Source organism: Lasiodiplodia theobromae, assembly GCF_012971845.1.
Source record: "Lasiodiplodia theobromae strain AM2As chromosome Unknown scaffold_12, whole genome shotgun sequence".
In the NCBI taxonomy this organism is placed as follows: Eukaryota; Fungi; Ascomycota; class Dothideomycetes; order Botryosphaeriales; family Botryosphaeriaceae; genus Lasiodiplodia; species Lasiodiplodia theobromae.
The window spans coordinates 684636-702327 of NW_023336322.1; the positions used below are offsets into that span (position 1 = coordinate 684636).

General features: G+C 54.2%; 7 protein-coding genes across 7 annotated transcripts; 1 reads left to right on the forward strand and 6 right to left on the reverse strand.

Moving 5' to 3' along the window:
• Window positions 1–296: 296 nt before the first annotated feature.
• Window positions 297–1467, reverse strand: LTHEOB_4650 (Cell morphogenesis protein PAG1; the record flags this gene model as incomplete). The annotated part of the gene is made up of 3 exons (XM_035513708.1): window positions 297–478; window positions 559–1192; window positions 1456–1467. 3 exons carry the CDS (start codon window positions 1465–1467, stop codon window positions 297–299), a joined length of 828 nt encoding a protein of 275 aa, XP_035374699.1.
• A 354-nt stretch (window positions 1468–1821) lies between these two features.
• On the reverse strand, window positions 1822–2802 carry LTHEOB_4651 (uncharacterized protein; the record flags this gene model as incomplete). Its single annotated transcript, XM_035513709.1, has 1 exon — window positions 1822–2802. One exon carries the CDS (start codon window positions 2800–2802, stop codon window positions 1822–1824), a length of 981 nt encoding a protein of 326 aa, XP_035374700.1.
• Window positions 2803–3482: 680 nt separating this feature from the next.
• LTHEOB_4652 (Replication factor-a protein 1 subfamily protein) lies at window positions 3483–6731 on the reverse strand (the record flags this gene model as incomplete). Its single annotated transcript, XM_035513710.1, has 1 exon — window positions 3483–6731. The coding sequence occupies one exon, from the start codon at window positions 6729–6731 to the stop codon at window positions 3483–3485; it is 3249 nt and encodes a 1082-aa protein (XP_035374701.1).
• Window positions 6732–8331: 1600 nt separating this feature from the next.
• On the forward strand, window positions 8332–9907 carry LTHEOB_4653 (Terpene synthase metal binding domain protein; the record flags this gene model as incomplete). The annotated part of the gene is made up of 8 exons (XM_035513711.1): window positions 8332–8393; window positions 8601–8746; window positions 8826–8980; window positions 9041–9210; window positions 9255–9344; window positions 9396–9429; window positions 9552–9769; window positions 9832–9907. 8 exons carry the CDS (start codon window positions 8332–8334, stop codon window positions 9905–9907), a joined length of 951 nt encoding a protein of 316 aa, XP_035374702.1.
• Window positions 9908–10624: 717 nt separating this feature from the next.
• Window positions 10625–11623, reverse strand: LTHEOB_4654 (uncharacterized protein; the record flags this gene model as incomplete). Its single annotated transcript, XM_035513712.1, has 1 exon — window positions 10625–11623. One exon carries the CDS (start codon window positions 11621–11623, stop codon window positions 10625–10627), a length of 999 nt encoding a protein of 332 aa, XP_035374703.1.
• Window positions 11624–12459: 836 nt separating this feature from the next.
• Window positions 12460–14532, reverse strand: LTHEOB_4655 (uncharacterized protein; the record flags this gene model as incomplete). The annotated part of the gene is made up of 1 exon (XM_035513713.1): window positions 12460–14532. One exon carries the CDS (start codon window positions 14530–14532, stop codon window positions 12460–12462), a length of 2073 nt encoding a protein of 690 aa, XP_035374704.1.
• A 1020-nt stretch (window positions 14533–15552) lies between these two features.
• On the reverse strand, window positions 15553–16628 carry LTHEOB_4656 (uncharacterized protein; the record flags this gene model as incomplete). Its single annotated transcript, XM_035513714.1, has 3 exons — window positions 15553–16062; window positions 16110–16379; window positions 16434–16628. The coding sequence occupies 3 exons, from the start codon at window positions 16626–16628 to the stop codon at window positions 15553–15555; spliced, it is 975 nt and encodes a 324-aa protein (XP_035374705.1).
• Between the last annotated feature and the right edge of the window lie 1064 nt (window positions 16629–17692).

Below are 17692 nucleotides of genomic sequence, written 5' to 3' on the forward strand. Positions count from 1 at the left end.
GCAAACCCGGTAGGCCCGTCTGTCTCAACCCAGGGTTCTAGGGAGTATGAATGTCCAGCCTGGTGATGACTCGCTGTACTATGAGAATAAGAAAGCCCCTAAAAACCCAAGGCCATGTTTTTAATACCGCTAGTCCCGAACGCTATGCTGAATTTCAGTCCGATGCAAAAGAAAATAACACAGTCGAGAACAAACAGAAAGCACAACTCCAGAAGTAATTAAGAATGCAAGTCAGAACAAGAAGCCCAACCCCAGAGCCAACACGATGGTAGATAACAAGACGGCGAATGCGTCATCTACTTGAAGTTGGAGTCGGCATCGGAGTACTCAGTTCCAGGAGTCTGGAAGTCGTTCGCCGGCGTGCCCGCAACAGTAGATGCGTCCGCGGCAGTAGAAGTTTCTTCTTCCTCAAAAAGGTCATCGAACTCATCATGTTCCGCATCCTCGTCGGTGCCGTCATCAGGCTCCTGCTGCTGGTCTTGAGCGGCCGCGCCCTTGGGGAATGACGGCGGTGGCATCATGGCATTCGTGGCCTCCGACATAGATCCGCCCTCTAACGGCTCCTCGTCCGGAACGGCAGGCCGCTCGAAGGCGGCGGGTCGGCGGGGAGCTCCTCCTGCGTCGCCGGGTCAAGATGCTGCTGGACATCATTGTTGCCGCCGGTCTGCGGGTTGGGGTGGTGGTGGTGCTCGGATGCCGCCGCCGGCGGGTCGACAGCCTGGGCGGCAATATCGCCGCTAGCCGCTGGCGCCTGGCCGGAGAGGCCGTGGCTCTGATGGGAGGAGGAGGGGCCTCCCGTATCACCCTGGCCCGCGGTTCCTCCTGCTGCTTTTTTCGAGGACGGCTTCTTGCGTCTCGGGCGTAGGGGGGCCTTCTCACGCGCCCAACCCCGTCCATTGGGTCCCCTGTAGATGTAGTTCTCCCACTCCTCTTCGCTCAGCTCGCCCGGCGAGCTCGGCACGTCGTCGAGGTCCTGGTTCGAATCGTGGACGTCGTTCTCGGATGATGAGGGATTGGGGACGTTGTCGGGAGCAAGTATGTTGGCGTTATCGGGAGCAGGTACGTTAGCGTGGTCCTGAGGCTCCTCAAACAGCTCATTGCGACGGGCGTTTGTCGCGTCTTCAGAGTCAGACATCGGGACGTTCGGCTCGTCCAGCAGCGAAGGGTCGATGTTGTTGTCGTTGTGGGGGGGCTGAGGCCGGGATGTCAGTCTTAGGAGCTGGGATGTTCTGCAGATAAGGGTTCTGGGTTTCCGACGGGGGAATTTATCCTTGTGTCTATGAAGTCACCGGAGGAACCTGGAAGTTTCTAGGATTGCTAACGCGGAGTTGGGAGAAATAGAAAGCAACCCCGATAGGGCCTGTCAGAAACTAGCTCATTTCGTCTCACTGCCACCCATTGAGAACCAGGAGGATACAATATCACATGCGAGATTTCAGAGAGCACGAAACTCACTAGCCCAGACATAAGTACACAAGTCACGTATATAAAGCAGACCAGATTCCATAGCTAGAGAGGCCAGAGATTCGTCTACAAACTTGTGTCACAATTGAGCATATCATCTACCCACTTTCTTACAGGCCCGCTAATCCAACTTAGGGTGTTAGGGAGTATGACAGTCCAGCCCAACGATGACTCGCTGTGCTGTCAGAATATGAAAGCCACCAAAACCCCAATGCCATGCCGAATTTCAGTCAAATACAAATGGAAAAACACAACTGAGAGCAAAAAGAAAGAACAACTCTGGAAGTAAATGAAAATAAAAGTGAAAACAAGACAACCAGCCTGCAGAGCCAGCACGTCGGTACAACGGACTGTTATCTACTTGAAGCCAAAGTTGGGATCAGAGCATTCCGTTCCAGGGGTGTAAGCTCCGCTCGCCGGCGTGCCAGTAGCGACGGTGGACGCGCCATCGACAGCGGCGGCAGTCCCGTCGCCGGCGCCGTAGTCGTAATCGCAATCCATCTCATGCGGCGCGTCCTCCTCAGATCCTTCGAAAGGCTGTGGCTGATGCTGAGCGGGCGCCACCTCGGGCAAGGACGGCGGGATGGTGTTTGCGGCTCCCGACACGGAGCCATCCTCCAAACGCGGATCCAGCCACGCAGGCCACTCGGTGCCGCCGGCCGCCTCGTGGAGCGCAGTCATCTCACGCTGGGCTTCAGGGTCGACGTTGGCGGCGGCCATGTCGGGACCACCAGAGCCCGGCCAACCTCCAGAGTTGTTCGCGTCGTTCGGGAAGCCGACGGGAGGTTGTTGGTTGGGGAGGCTCGTGGGCGGCTGACGATGATCAGGCGCGAAGGTGCTGCCGTCGACGTCGGTCTGGGGGAGGCCAGGATATGGGTACGTTGGGTAAGGCTGGGCGGTACCATAGCCGTTAGCCGCTGCCGCCGCTGCCGCTTCCGCCTCCGCCGCCGCCTCCTCCGCCACTAAACTCGCATACTCTTCGGGGTACACCAGCTGCAAAGCCCGCCTAGGTCCAACGCCGCTGTACAAGAGGTCCGCCCACGCCGCTTCTTGAGGATCGCTGCAATCGCTGCGCGCGTCGGCCATATCGTCGTCAGAGTCTGAGGCGTTGGACGAGCTCTCAGAAGCATCTGCGTCCGCGGTGTTGCCGCCCTGCTCTTCCTGCGGAGCTGAGGTGTTGGTTTGCGGGTTGTTGCTCTGTGGCTCGGATCCAGAACCTTGTGCTTGTGTCGACGACGAGGCTGCGGGACGATAGGGGAGGATGCAGGACTGAGGGGCGTCGAACGGGTCGACAACCGACGACCGTGGGGCCGTTCCAGAAGGTTGAGTGGCCGGCATGGCGTTGTGGGGTTACGCAGCGGAGTGAGGGTTGGAAGCGGGATACGGTGGAGCGGCTGTCGGATTGGTCTGGGGCTGCCCGGCTGAGTTATTGGCGTTGTGATGAGGCTCGGCAGACGAAGTGACTTGCTGGTTCTCGGCAGGTCTGGAAGCGCGCCTTCTCTTCGCGCCGCTCGATGACCCTTCTCCATTGTTCCCGGCGCCCGGGGCAACATCTACATCATCGTTCTCATCCACATTTTCGCTGCCGTTGTTATGCAACGTGCCAGGAGCCTTCCGCTTGACGTTCGACTTGCGGTGTTGTATATACTTTTGTCTCGAGGTAGGCCAGTGGCTCCCAGATCAGATCCCTCTGCCTCAGGAACTCTTCGACTTCTCCGCGGAACGGGAACGGATCCGCAATCTATAACGGTAACTCACTGTGCTATAACGATAACTTGCTGCTCTGTAAAGATAAGAAAGCCTCGAGAAAAACTAACGCTATGTTTTAAATACTACTAATCCCGAACGCTACCAAATTTTAGTCTAACGTAAAAGGAAAAATACAATCGTGAATAAGAAGAAAGTACTCCCGAAATGAATAAGAACAAAAGTCAAGACAAGACTGCTCGCCTAGCCCCTGCGGAGCTAGCACGAAAGAAGTAGGCGACGGTACGATGGGCACTGTCATCTACTTGAAGTTACGAGTTGGCATCAGAGTAGTCGGTTCCGGGGGTCTGGTAGTCCCGGTCCGCCGCCGGCGTGCCAGCAACAGTGGATGCGTCCGCGGCAGCAGAAGTTTCCTCCTCGAAAAGGCTGTCAAACTCGTCGTGTTCCGCATCCTGGTCGGAGCCGTCGTCAACAGGCTCCTGCTGGTCCTGAGCGGACGCCACCACCTCCGATGGCATATCGTTCGCAGCCCCCGACATGGAGCCGCCGCCGCCCCCGCCGCTCTCCAACGGCTGCTCCCCCTCCGGCACAGAAGGCTGGTCGGAGGGGCCGATCCCGAGCATCTCGAAGAGGTGGGCTTGGTACTCGGGGATGATTTCGGGCACGTTGGGATCGAAGTTCGGCATACCGATCCAGCCGTCGTCGTCGTCGCCAACCGGGCGCCAGTGAGGCCGGGTTGACGACGGATCGGAGGGCTCTTGTTGTTGTTGTTGAGTCGGCGGGTCAGCAGCAGCCTGAGCCTGGGCCTGGGCGGCGGCGGCAGTGGCAGTGGCATTGCCGTCAGCCGCCGCGGCCTGGCCGGAGACGCCGTGGCTGTCAGAAGAAGAAGGGTCGGAGCTGCCGGCGTTGTTGTTGTTGTTGCCGGTACTCTCCTCCAGGCCAGCGGTGGCATGTGCTGGAGTTGCAGACTGTGCGCGCTCAGCGCGCTTGCGTAGCATTTCGCGCTCCCAATCCAGTACTTCCCTTGAGCCGAACATGTATTCGACCCACTCCTCTTCGCTTAGCTCGCTCATCTCATCGAGCTCGCGGTCCGAGTCGTCGGTGGGGTGCTCCGCTGATGTGTGGGTGGGTGAGCCGTCGGTAACAGGTGCGTCCACGTTGCTGTTGCCGCTGTCTTCCTGGGATGGCGCGTTGAGCCCCGTATCCATCTCGTCTCCCGAAGCGGGCGTCGGGACGTGGAGATGGTCCGGCATCGCAGGCTGGCTGTCGGAGGTATTGGCGGGTGCTGAAGCCAGCGTCCGAATCTGGGAAGCTAAGATATTCTGCGGAGGGATGCCCTGGGCTTCGTATCCAGAGCCAGGTACTTGTCCTTGTATCGCTGGGTCCACTGGAAGGGTCGTGAGGTTTCCAGACTCGTCAACCCGGAGGCGGTCAAAGTCTAGGCTGAGATCCCACTTCTCTTCGTCAAATGGATCAACGACGACCGGCGGCGGGATACTCTCGGGTTGGGAGCACGGGATACTGTTGTCGGGCTGGGTGGCGAAGATAGGCGGGTAGTCGCTCTGAGGCTGCAACGTCGAGTTGTTGGTGTTAACTAAAGGACGAGAGGGGGCGGACTGCATGCCATTTTGAATGCCTGAACCAGTAAGCGGCCCGGAGCCGCTTGGACCCGGTCCCATGCCGTCCATGGGAGTGTTTGCGTTCAAGAAGGCATTGTTAGCCTGTGCAAGCTGATTGCCCTGGGTCGAAGTGTGCTGCTGATTCGCGGCGGGTCCAGAAGCCTGGTTCCCCATCGCACCGCTCGACGACCCTTCTCCGTTATCACCGTTTCGAGGTCCAGCCGGGGTCTTGCGCTTGTTGTTCGACTTCCGGTGTTGGATTTTGGTCTCCAGGTATGCCAGAGGCTGCCAGATCAGGTCGCTAAGTCGCAAGAAAGCACTGACGTCTCCGCGGAATGGGTTGGCGATTGTTTTAGAACAGACTAGCGCCATCTGGATAGCACCGAAACGCTGAAAGAGGGTGACGTCCAAGTCCCTGTTTCCGTAGAATACTTGACCCAGGTTGCACTGGGTGTGCCGTCCGCTCTCAACTGGCGTTTGACCATCCGTCTGTGGCATCAGGTAGCCATAGACAGCATCTTCAACCAGCCTCTCGCAAAGAAGGTAACACCAAGCCTGGATGTTACGAGTCTCGCGCTCGAATAAACCCGTATCGTACTCCGGCGGTGCACTGATGAAGGCTTTCGCCTGGTTGCCGTTTGCATTGTCTTGCATGCCGCGAGTGGACACAACCGAGTCGTATAGGAGGTGGGCGAAGTCGTCTAGGTGTGCCCAGAAGAAGGCTACGGTAGGGTCATTCGGGATGTAGTAACGGCGGATTGTGGACTGGATGTAGGCGTTGGCAGCCGCCGCGCTGGTGATGCGATGAGTAGGAGGAATATCGGTCCAACCTGGGTAAACGCAGGCTCGCCTCTGTCCAGCTGGCTTCTCCGACCACGGGAAGGAATCCGGTGCATCTGGCCCTTTGCGTTCGTCCTTGGCAAGGCCGCGGTTGAGATTCGCGCGGCGATCTTCGTTTTTGACATCGGCGTAGGCCCGAGGATTATGTGCGAACTCGACCAGGTTCCCAAGGCCCTCCGCGCCGAGAAGATCGCTGAAGATAGCCTTCTCATTGCGAATGGCTTGTAGCGCGTCCTCCAGCCTTTCTTGTGCTGTCATCGTCTGGTTGTAGTCCTTGCGTTGGACCTGCTTCCAGTGGCGAGTGTTAGTGGACACCCGGAAACCGTTCTGACTGCCGTCATCGACGATGTCCATGAATCTGAAATAGAGCATGGTAAGTTCCTCGTGGCTATAGTGCGGCTGGCCATTTTCAGCCAAGTTCAGGAAGCGACTTGCTCCCTTGCCCTTCCCACCCAGATTGTCACGCATCTGGCTCAAGTCGATGGCTGCATTGTACCAGCGCTCTGCGTTCTGCGCGTCGTTGGCACGGACAGTAGCCAGGGTATGGTCAGGGTAGGCGGCAGCACGCTCCCAGACGGTGGCGCGATGCTGCTGGGCGTCAGCTCTCGTCGGAATCCGCAGTTCATGTGGCAACCGATTGTAGGAGTAGTACTTCTGCCCACGGGTGGCATCGAAAGCCACGGCAACTTTGGACTCGAAGAACAGCCTTGCGGTTTGGGTGAGACCGCAAAAAATGAGACCGGGCTGGAAAAGAGAGGCAGGGACCTGGGTTAGATCCGTCAGGACGGTAACCTGCTGGCCACCAATGGTGCATAGCTCCCAGGGGGGGACGGTTGAGGTGTTTGCCTGCTGAGGGATCGCGTTACTAGCGACATCCTGTGATGCGACTGCAGGCGACGAAGAAGAGCTGCCCTGCGGGAAGAGCGAGCTGGCTAAGGTGTTGTTGACGTTCTGCGCTGGAACACCGATCATGGCTGGCGCAGACGAGGAAGAAGCATCGACGGTTTGGCTGACCGAGCCATCGTCCAGTCTTTGCCTTTTTTGGACCTGCTCTTCGGTTTCCTCGTCGTCACGGCCGCGCTTCGAAGGAGTGGATGGCATCTCGGGCGAGTTGCTACGAGTGCCAGATATGTTGCTGGTAGATGGTGTTGATATGGTGGCAGTATGGAGGATTCGTAGTGCGATGAGGGAGATTCAAAGTTTAGATAAGGGTGCGATAGCCTCAAAGATAGAGCAAGATGCTAGGTATGACTGTGAAGGAGTGACTGAGAAGAGGGTGTGGTGGAGAGGAAGCGCGCCCGCCGGGGGGTTTTTGATCTCATCCGGCATTGTAGGGGCTGGCCGTCGCCGGGAGCCAGGCGCAGAACAACGCGCGAAAGTAACACGCACCCAGAACGCTGTCGCTGAACTATGCCATTATCCACGGCGCACTGTTCTTGGACACCTCTGGATCTGACACATCTACTGAAGACTGTGTTTAGACTTACTCATGGCTTAAACCACCAGAATCGCCACCCATCATGAATCCTCTACACAGGCTCAACTGAAAGAAGAGTTATTGGAATATCTGAATATATAAAGGGTATATGAGTACGCGATCGTTCATGTAGAAGTAACAGTAAGACATATATATAACAAACTATGGCATCCCACTCCGCACACTCACGGAGACTTAGCTGGAGGAGATGCCCTGGTGCAGGCCCAGGTTTAAATTCCACTCCTACTCTGGCAATAGAAGCAAACATCTTGACGCAAATGTGCCGCCAAACGAAATATCACGACGTGTTTGTGCAGTTTTTAAAGTCCCATTTGCGCTTGGATATTTGGATTCAATCATCCGTCGATGTTCGCAGGAGATTCAGTTTGTCACTTATGAAATACTCGTCCACTGCAAATGCCTTAATTTTGTTCTACTGTGATGGTACTGTCTCTTCTCGCTCGTTGAGCTTCGGTACATCAACAACCCCGCCGGGCCCTCTGCCAAACAAAAAAAAAAGAAAGAAAAACGTACCCAGCGAGTGCTGCTGCGGCGGTGGAAGCTTTCTGGCCCATGCGCCGCATCGCCCTCACCAAAACTTCTACTGCAACCCCATATTTTGCACTCAAATTTCACCACATATATATATAACTTCGACCCGCTGGAAATGGCTTTGAGGATTGCAGATTTGCGCTTAAGTTCTTATCGGGCTGTATCTGCGGTATTTACACCCGGAACCCCAACGGACTCGAGTCGCTTTTGGTAATTACCCCTTAAAGCTATAGCGTAGCCCTAACGCAATGACCTCAGAACATGATGTTCCAAGGTTGGAAGTAGAGCAACAGATAAACGACAGTGGAGACATCACAGCCCCACAAGGAATCGCTGCTTCTGCCTTCCCCGGCGGCACAGCAGCAACGGCTGGACTTGGAATTTCCCGCTTCCCATAGTCTCAGGCTACCTCGCGCGTAAAGCCGGGCGAATTTTAGCCCGGTCACGGCTATATAATCATCACTTGAGCAAGTCCCTGATGAGTCTGCAACGAAAAGCCTCATTGTCAGAATTAGCATCACAGCTGGTCAAACATTACTCGCCCGTCAATGCATTTTCCTCGCCGCAATCTCTGAGTCTCAGAAAATCCTAAGGGGGCCTTGGATAAACAAGATTTTGGATCGAACACGTGAAGATTGTACTTTGTTGCAAGCGGCCTGTGTTCTCGCCAGCATGGAAGGAATCACAACGACTGTAAGAGAAGGCTTTGTCAGCAGAAATGACGAGAACACGAGGTAAGGACAAGTGATAAAGCTTTTACAGAGGCATACTAAAATCGTGGAGTAGACTTATCCATATACCGGACATGTTTGCGTCGTTCATGTCTGCTGAGCCACGAGAGAACCCTCATTATGATGAGGTTAAAGCTAGTGCAGATGCTTGGATCAAAGAGTATACTCTTCTCCGAAGAGGGATAGAATTGCAGCGCTAATATGCTTCAGAGTGCTTCAGTTGGATGAGAAGCAATGGCAACGAGTTGTCAAGGCAGACTTCAACTATTTAGTCTCCTTGTGGGCCCCAGACGCTGACAAAGAGTCACTTCGAGTGCTCATGGATTTCAACAACTGGGCTTTCTTCTTCGACGACCGTATGCTTCAGATCTTTGACAGTGCATGTCTTGGCATGCAGTTTTCCGAACCATGAGTAGGGACTAACCTCCGTGGCAGAATTTGACGAAGGACACCTGCAATACGATGTCGAGGCAGCGCAAGCAGAATGTGATTCCACATTTGCCTTGTTGAGTAATAGCCATCCTACCTTGTCCGCTGTGGAGAACCCGTTGGGCCACATGTTCCAGCATACGTGGCTTTGTTTTCAGAAGGTAGGCGACAAGATCTTCAAGGAATAAATCAGCAGAGAATCTGGACTAACGTCGACGTAGAGAGCCTCACAGGACCAGCAAGAAAGATACAAGAAAAGTGTCAAGATATTTCTCGATAGCTTGGTAGACCACGTCAGAACGGCGTCACACTCGGTGGAATTGGACCTTGATGAATTTCTGGACCATCGAAGAGGATCAATCGGTGTCTTTCCAACACAGGACTTGGTGGAGTAAGTTTTCCCACTGGCCTCGGCTTACTTGCTGACATTCCAAGGTGGTGTTACAATATCAATATTCCATCATACGTCTTTGAAAACAACTCCCTAAACGAATTGAGGAGGATTTCAGCCGACGCTACATTGCTGTATGGATAGATGAACTCGACCCATCCCGACGGACTGCTTACACTAAATAGTGCTAATGACATACTCTCGTATACGAAAGACCTGGTAGGCTTCATGTCAACTACACATTTCTTTCTCAGAGTTTACCGAATTCCCTCATTCCATGCATCCATCCGACCAGATAGGCCGAGAGTCGATCTTAGGAAAATTCTAATTCCATCTTCTAGGCTGAGGGCTGTGTGCATAACGCTATTCTGATCTTGGGGAAAAAAGGCCTTTCAGAACAACAAGCTGTGGACACTCTTGGGGTTCTGTTCACACAGCTCTACAAGGACTGGTATCGGGCAATTGCGGAAATGCCGATATGGGGAGAGCATGTTGACAGAGAGGTGTTCAAGTACATCGAAGTGCTGCAGCGCGTTCCCATCGGCAACATCTACTGGAGGTAAGTGTTTCTCAATAATCACGGACATGTTATTACGATAATTAATAACTAACGATCTATAGCTTTCGGACGGGTCGGTACCTGCAGGGCAAAGGAGAGACTGTCCGCAAAACACGCATCATGGCAATCCCAGTCTAACATCATTCGCGCATGGCAACGGAGCTATCTTGATAGCTCGCTAGACTACGGATGATTGAGCTGCTCAAATCATCCCGTGGAAGGGATGCTAACTAATCATCCTGCATTCTGGGTCGTCCCTAAAATATATGGATTTGATTGGTGACAAGCGCTCCTCTGGGAATGCGTTGCCTTAAGGCCAATGGCTTTCCTGATACTTACTTGCGCTTGCTCTTTTGCCCAATCTGCTTCCTTTTTCGCTTTTTAAGCGTTGCTTCTTGCTCGATTAAGCTTAGATTATCTCGTTTTACAGTGGTATCGCTACCACTCATCGCATTCCTTAATCGACATTTCTTCGAATTTATCAATTAGATTCGTATATTCAAGCTAAGGTGTTTTCCGTAGTGAAATAAGAGTTATCTGTTCATTCTTGTGCTTTGTCTCATTTCATTGGGCTGTCTCCAAAGATATTATCACCTGACACATTTGCTTCCTACATCAGCTAAGTGGTGTGCTTTGTAAACTTCTGCCGTGGAGTAGATAAGAAAGCATGCTTGAATATCTCCAGAAAGGGATTGGCCAACGAGTCATTCGCGCCCGCACTTAGTCTTCTAACGTCCGGCTACTTCTAGCTGGTTTTAAATAAAGGTCATACATGAATCAATGATTTATCATAAGAATTTCCGTCTCTCATTAAACTACCAAATCTACGGTGCTATCCCTTCTTCTAACAAAATACTATAAAAAATCGATCGTCGCCTGGTCGTCTGGATGGAAAGCGGCGGCATCCGGATCAGCGTCGCAGATACCAAGGTTCCTGAATACGTAAGGGTTGGCAATAAAACATTCGATGCCACGATTGCTCTTAACGAGCCGCCAGCAGACAGCCTTCCTCTGCCTGAGGATTTCTAGCATGAGCGCGAAGCGTTTATTCCACGGCAAGTACTTGCTGATAGGAGGGAGCGGCCGTTCGTCGCGACAGTTCGGCATTTTGGGTTTGAAGAAGCCGTGCTCGACCCCATCTAAGAACGCCGTCGCGATCCTCCAGCAAGCGTCCTGGATCGTTTTGGCCGAGGTACGCGGGCTGAAGAATGGCTTGTCATAAGCGATGAAGTGCGCGCCGTTGATGCCGTCCTCACGGCTCCGGATATCAGAGACGCTGCGGATCGCGTCGTACAGCTTGATGACGAGGTAAAGCTTATTTCTCTTCAGCCAGTCAAGACGCCCTTCCGGCTTCAGCGGGAAGCGTTCGTTCAGTGAACTGAGGTATCTTTGCCCCCATTCAGGCATCTTTTTCGGCTCCGGCAATGTGCGAAGGACCTCGTCGAAAGTTGGATAAGCGGGGATCGACGCATTCCGACGAGGCGTGGGTAGGACTGGCGGGTTATTTGTGTTCCCAGCGGCCCTGCTCGCCTCCAGGATGCCCGCTACCCAGCTGTTGCGCACCCCTGGTTTGCTCAGGGCGTAAGACGCCGGCCCAGCAAGTAAATTCGCAGTCTTCTGGCTATCGCCCCTCAAGACCTCCTCGACGATGCTCTTCTCGAACAACAGAACAAGACATAGCTCGCGGTGCCTCTCAACGAAAGAAATGTCCTCGAGGCTGGGCTCTTGGGCTTCATATTTCCTCTGCAGGTCCTCCTCGGGGAGAAAAATGTTCTTAAGGCTGGACTTTTGGGCTTCATCGTTGCTCTCCATGAACCCACGGGATGAACCCTTGGCGAGCCTTACGACGAGCATGGCTGAAATCGCCAGAATAAGTTGTGGGCCATAGTGAAAATCCCCTGTAGTCATGTTCCTGTCGACTGGCCTACTGCCATCGGAGACCCGTGCATACCTCGTCTCAGTTATTGAATTATAAATATCCTCGTACCATGAAAATAATTTGGGCCCTTTGATTTGTTGCAATCCGTACTCGTTAGGCGGGCCACAGAGTGATTGTCGATAAGTATTGACCTCATCCTCACTGAGAAGCATATCGGTGCGTTGCAATTCGTGAAAGGCGGGGAACCGAGGCGCATGACCTGGATCATGGCCCTTGAGCTTGCGCCGCCTCAAGTTAAGCAGTTTGTCCAGTTCCGGGTTAACGAAGGGATTGTTGATGTTGTTGGGTTGAGCTGAAGAGGAAGCTGCGGCAGCGTTGCTACCACCTCCGCTCGCCTTAGCGGTTAGCCGGGCCGAAGAACGCGGCATCTGATCTGCTTCTGCTGTAACCGAACGGTTTGTGGGCTTCTCGTCGTGCGTCTTATTACAAGTCTTGGTGGGCGGAAAGGTCAAATTAATATGGTAGCGGGAAACAGCAGGATTCAAGTCAATTTTCGCACAAAGAAGGGACCGTTTTCTTTTCATTCATTTTTACATTGATCTACACGACATTTGAATTTTGCCAAGGCGTTCATTTACCTACTCACACTCTTTGTTGGAGTTGTGAAATTCGCTTCCGTTTGCGGCTCTCCAGCCGAGTGTTCATTGTTCTCCACCCCAGACTGCTGCGAATCAGCAGAAATCTCCAGGAAATCAATCGCTACGATGGAAGCTCAGAGAGGCTCGATGGCATTGATGAGTTCTGCTTCGAGTTAATTGATGGTAACCTGACCATCCTGGTCAGTGTTCTCCACCATCATCGTGCAGCTCTTGAGGAACTCGTCATCTTCGAGCTCCTCGGCACCATCCTCATCGTGCTGAGCGGCTACCGCGGGTTTGGCTGCAGTAGTCGGCGCCCCCGACCGTTGAGTGGCTGGTGGCAGAGAGTCGATATCCATGACATCAGCATCGACCTCAGCCTCCTGAGCGCCGAAGAACGTGTCGCGATCAACCCACTCGACTCCGATTGCGTCCCAGGCCATCTGCTCGTCCAGAAGATCAGTCGTGGCCTCGAGGGTAGGGTCGATCGGGATCTCTGCGTCGTCAGCAGCCTGGCCCTCTTCTTCATCCATGTCCCAGTCGTCAGCCTCGACCGCACTGACGTGGGCGCCGTTGGTGGCGAAGCCGTCCGAGAATGCAGTCAGCTGGCGTTCGGGTTGCTCCTCCACATCAATTTCATCGGAAGGCGGAGCAGCCGGGGCCTCGAAGTCGTCGTCCTCGGACGTGTTGCCGTCCTCAGCCGTGCTGTAGTCCTGAGGCTCGTTGGCATCCTCAGGCGCGTTGACATCCTCGGTCGCGCTGAATGCAGCCCTCAACTCCTCCATGAACGCTGCCGCGTCAGCTGAAACGAGGCCATCTTCTGCCGCGATGGTGTGATAGGCATCGTTCTCCTCCTCTTCTTCGATCGCATCAGCCAGCATCTGGTCGCGGTCCTCTTTCCGGGCGCGGAGCCACTCGTTGATCGAGTGAGCTTCGCGCCTGTAGTCTGTCCACTCGTAAGGCCAGTAGACGAACTCGTCCAGCTGGTGGTTGCTCTTGAGGAACTTCCAGCAGACGGTCTTCTCCCGCCTGAGGATTTCCAGCATGCTGGCGAAGCGGCGCACGCAGTGGTAGTCGCTGTGGCTGACGATTACCGGCTCCTTGGCTGGATTGGGCTTGCTGTAGGGCAGGAGGAAACCGTTCTCCACGCCCTCGAGGAAGAAGTCCAGGATCCTCCAGCAGGCCTCTATCATGGCCTTAGGGGAAGTGCGAGGGGTAAAGGCCGGCTGCCTGCCATTCTCGGGGACGACGAAGCGCTTGTAGTCGGCGCTGTTGGGAGCGTTCTGGATATCGGTAACATCCCGAATAGCCTCGTACATCTTGATGACGAGGTAAGGCTTCGCTCCCTTCATCGTGTCGAGGAAGCGGTCCGGCTGAGGGGGAAGGCGGGGCAGAGCCTCTTTCAAGTAGGCATCCGCCTTAATCATGCTACAGGACGTGAGTGCAGGGCCCATCTCGTTGTAGAACGGGTATCTGGAGGCCTCGTATCGGGGCTCCCGATGTGCTTGGTAGAACCCGGAGATGTCGACCTCATCATCGGTGTCGGGCATGTACACGTCCCTCTCAGCGATCCTAGACCTCCTCCTCGCCTTTCGTTCCATGCTGCAGCGCAGCCTGCTCTTGACCACGGCGTAGGCGCCGGGCGCGAAGACAAAGTTGACCCAGAGTTGCTCGTCGCCGCTGAGAACGTCGTGGGCGATGCTCTTCTCCAGCATCAGCGCGTTGCACAGCTCGAGCTTTCTCGCGGCAAAATCGGGAATCTCGTGGCCAGCAGCCTCTTTCATCTGGTCTTCGTTGTTGCTTTGCATGAAGCCAGAGCGGGTGCCGTTTACGAGAAGTTCCAGCAGTTTGCAAGCCACTGTCACGACAAGCTCTACGGGATGAGTGAATGCCCCCCTCTCATCCATTCCAAGTCCGGTAAAAGCTTTGCTTTGGTCGCTGTCCAGTGCGTATCTTTTGTCCATTATGGAGTCGAAGATCTCCGCTACCATGGGCTTGAGACGCGCGTAAGGGTTAAAGTGTTCAATAGGCCTGCCCTGGAATGATTTACGGTAGGCCTTGACTTCCCTTTCGCTTAGAAGGAGTTCGTTCCGAGGCAGGTCATGGACGCTGGGGTAGACTGGCGTACGTTCCGGGTCACTGTCGACATACTTGCCGACAGTGAAGTCCGTGACTATAGGACTCAGCAGCCTGTCCAGCTCCGGGTGGGCCCTGGGAATATCGTTGTTGGTTGATGAGTTAGACATGTTGATGCTGTTCTGCTTCAAGTGTTTGAGTCGTGGGAATAGTTGGTAGGTTTGAGTTCGTGTTGTCGTAAGTGTCGATGTCGGGAATGTTCGTAGAAGTTTCGCTGGTGCTTAGAAAAAGACGCAAAATGCCAGTAGTTTCATACATCCAGCAGAGGTGCACTGTTTTCAATCACCACCGCTGTTGGTGAACACTGTAGTGTTAAAAGTGTTTGGCGAATTGTGTCGAATCTTCGCCCGGGCGTGCACATTCACCGACTCCGTCGGCGGGTAGGATCTCCTTGGCCATGCTAGAGCATAGAAGTGACTATCTTTTAGGTTATTTCCCTCGCGGCTCAATAGCCGCGTATCCATTTTTCTCGGCTTGAGGCTGCTGAAATAAACTAGGGATGAAATGCTGAACAGTTCGTGAATGGCATCTCAGCTTCTGCAGAAGAGGATTGATACTTTCGCACCCCATGTGCGGATTAGGCGAGTATGCACTCTCAATCTCAACGATTCCGTAATTATATAAGAACACATGTGGCGTAATACTTGTATATAAGGTATAGGGATAGTCCGCAAAAAGGACGTATATATTGGTCGTGCTTTGGCCTTGGAGAAATTAGCGAATGCAGCAGAAGAAATACCAACATTCTAAGTACTGCCTGAGACCAAAATTCAGCATCAATGAGCATATGTCTCACGTTGAACACACAAACATGAACCATCTTTAGAATTGATTCTTGCTACTATCCGGGAACTTATGTATTTGCTTGACCTTGCAGATCTGAGAGTATTCTGTGAGTATACCCCGTGCAGTTTCGCGAATGAATTGAGTGTCTCAAAGGACCCTGACAATCCCGGGATACAATGCCATCGTTTTTCTCTAAAACTTTTCATATCTTTCTTGTCTAAGACAACTTTTGTTTGCTGTTCTAAAGAACCATGCCCCAAACTTTTTGTTCCCCCTTTGTTGCGCCTACGTCAGAATGTTCCAGCAAAAGATAGTCCTTGCACGGTATTTATCCGCAAACTTGTTCAGAAATCCTCATCCTCTAAGAAAGCAAGATCTTCATCCTCCAAGAAAGCAAAGTCTTGATCACCCACGAAAACAAGATCTTCATCCTCCTCCTGTGATTCCTCGACTGCCAGAGTCGGGTCCAGCAGAAAGCATTCCTCAAATGCCGCATTAATGTGCTCCGGCTCCTCCGGCCCATTAAAACCCGTGCGTCCCTGATCCCAGCCCGCTTGAGTGTCGTCGCCCACGCTTCCCCCATCCGGAACTTTTTCTATCTGTGCCTTCCAATACGCGATGCTGAGGCCATCGTCGTCCTCTTCATCCTCCGCAGTCGGCCCGGGAGTAGGTGAGTCGCGCGCGCGAGAGGCCCCAGCGCCGCGAGCCGCTCGTTGCCTAGTGACCATCTTGTGCGTAGATGGGGCGCTCTGTTCCATCGCTGGCGGCGGCGGCAGCGAACCGATGCGGGCCGGCGTCATCCAAGCCGGCATCCGCGGAGGAGGCTTCGGGCGCGAAATAGGCACGGCTTTCGTCTTCTTTTCGTAAGCTCTTTACATTAATGCGCGTGTGCGTGACATACCTCTTCGACATGGCGCTTTTCTCTACGCGGCGGAGTGTGTGCGGTGTTGTCGCCGCCGGTGATGGCAGCAAGCTGCGCGGCGAGGTCCTTCCCGGTCAGGATCTCCGTTCCGCGCCGTCCACCACTTCGCGGGGGCATGCCTTGGTCGTTCGCATTTCGGTTGCGCGGCGGGGCATCTCGTGGCTTGGGAGGCGGAAGCCGCGGTAGAGACGGCTTCATCCAGCTCGCTTCCAGCCTCGGCCGTTTTCGAGGGCGTTCGGCGGGTGGGATCTGGTCAAGGGTCTTAGCGACAGCTCTCTCGCGGCGTCGGTGCTTCGCGCTTACCTTTTCTGATACGCTGCTGCGGGTTGTTGAACTGTTCACCGACGAAGTCGGGCTGGGTGGCAAAGCGGCTTCTGGAGCTGCGCGGGGTTCGGGCTTGTCGACGCGTTTTTGTCGTTGGTATGATGCGAACGTGGGTACTGACCAGGGCTTGCTCGCGACCGGCCTTTTCGGGCGGTCGGGTGCCAGCGGTGCCATTTCGAGTTGCTATGACGGGACTTTTGGGCGTGTCGGCGCGTCGTGGTTGTCGAATGGAAATAGAGGAGCGAGACGACAGGGAAAGATGGCCATGGCTATGGGTCACTAGGGATCGCTTGGGACCCTCGCGACCACGAAGCTGCATGTGCGCCTGCTCCTCGCCGCTGCCGTGCGCAACCGACGCAAAAGGTATGACTCATGACTCGCCATTCACAATAATTTTCATGTGGTTGCAATTATGGTTTCGGCTCTTTTGTCGGATGAATGCCAAACAACGGCTCAAGTGCGCTCTGTATGATCTGACAATGGGAGTCAATAGATTTTTCAATGGTTGCCTTATATCGGAGCATGAAGCTCCGACGTTGAGAGGTTTGTTACACAGGATTGAGGAAGTGAGACGCACCAAATATCCCAAAGACCGACGCCATCTATCGCACTTGCCAACGGCATCGTAGGGTCTTCCCGGCATGCTGCTCCCGTCTGTCAGTAGTAAGATGCAGCTTCTCAGACGGCAACGCGAGTAGAAAAGGCGATGTAACAAGTGGGCGACTGTCGTCGGGAATGGCTCTGGTGTAGGATTGGGTAGCGCTCTGACTGGCTAGTTCCCTTGCGCCCCTTGCCACTTCAAGTAGTTTGATCGGCACTACTTCCTTCCAGCCTATCCATTCTACCCTCCTTCGGAGCAGCGTCTGAGCTAGGAATTCCTCTTCGCAAGCCCGAAGCTGATATACTCTCTACTGTTACCCCGTTCATTGCTTCTTCCGCAGTAATGTGCTGGGATATACGGTCTGAAAGAAGGTTGCACAGGACATCCCTGCTCATGCGATCAACGTCCTCATTACCTTTATGGCTCGCCTGGGATGCTCCCTGACCGAAGGAACGCCGGGCATAACCAAGAACGTTGCCGCCTACTATCGAGAAGCTATGTGTCTAAGGCAAGCCAGCGCGCATACCGATCCAAATCAAGCGCAAACCCGAGCTCGAGTGACAAGCGGGGGCAGAAACTTTAAGACGACCCCGCGCGCGTCCTCCAAACAGCGAACCTCCGAAAGTAAACACAGCAC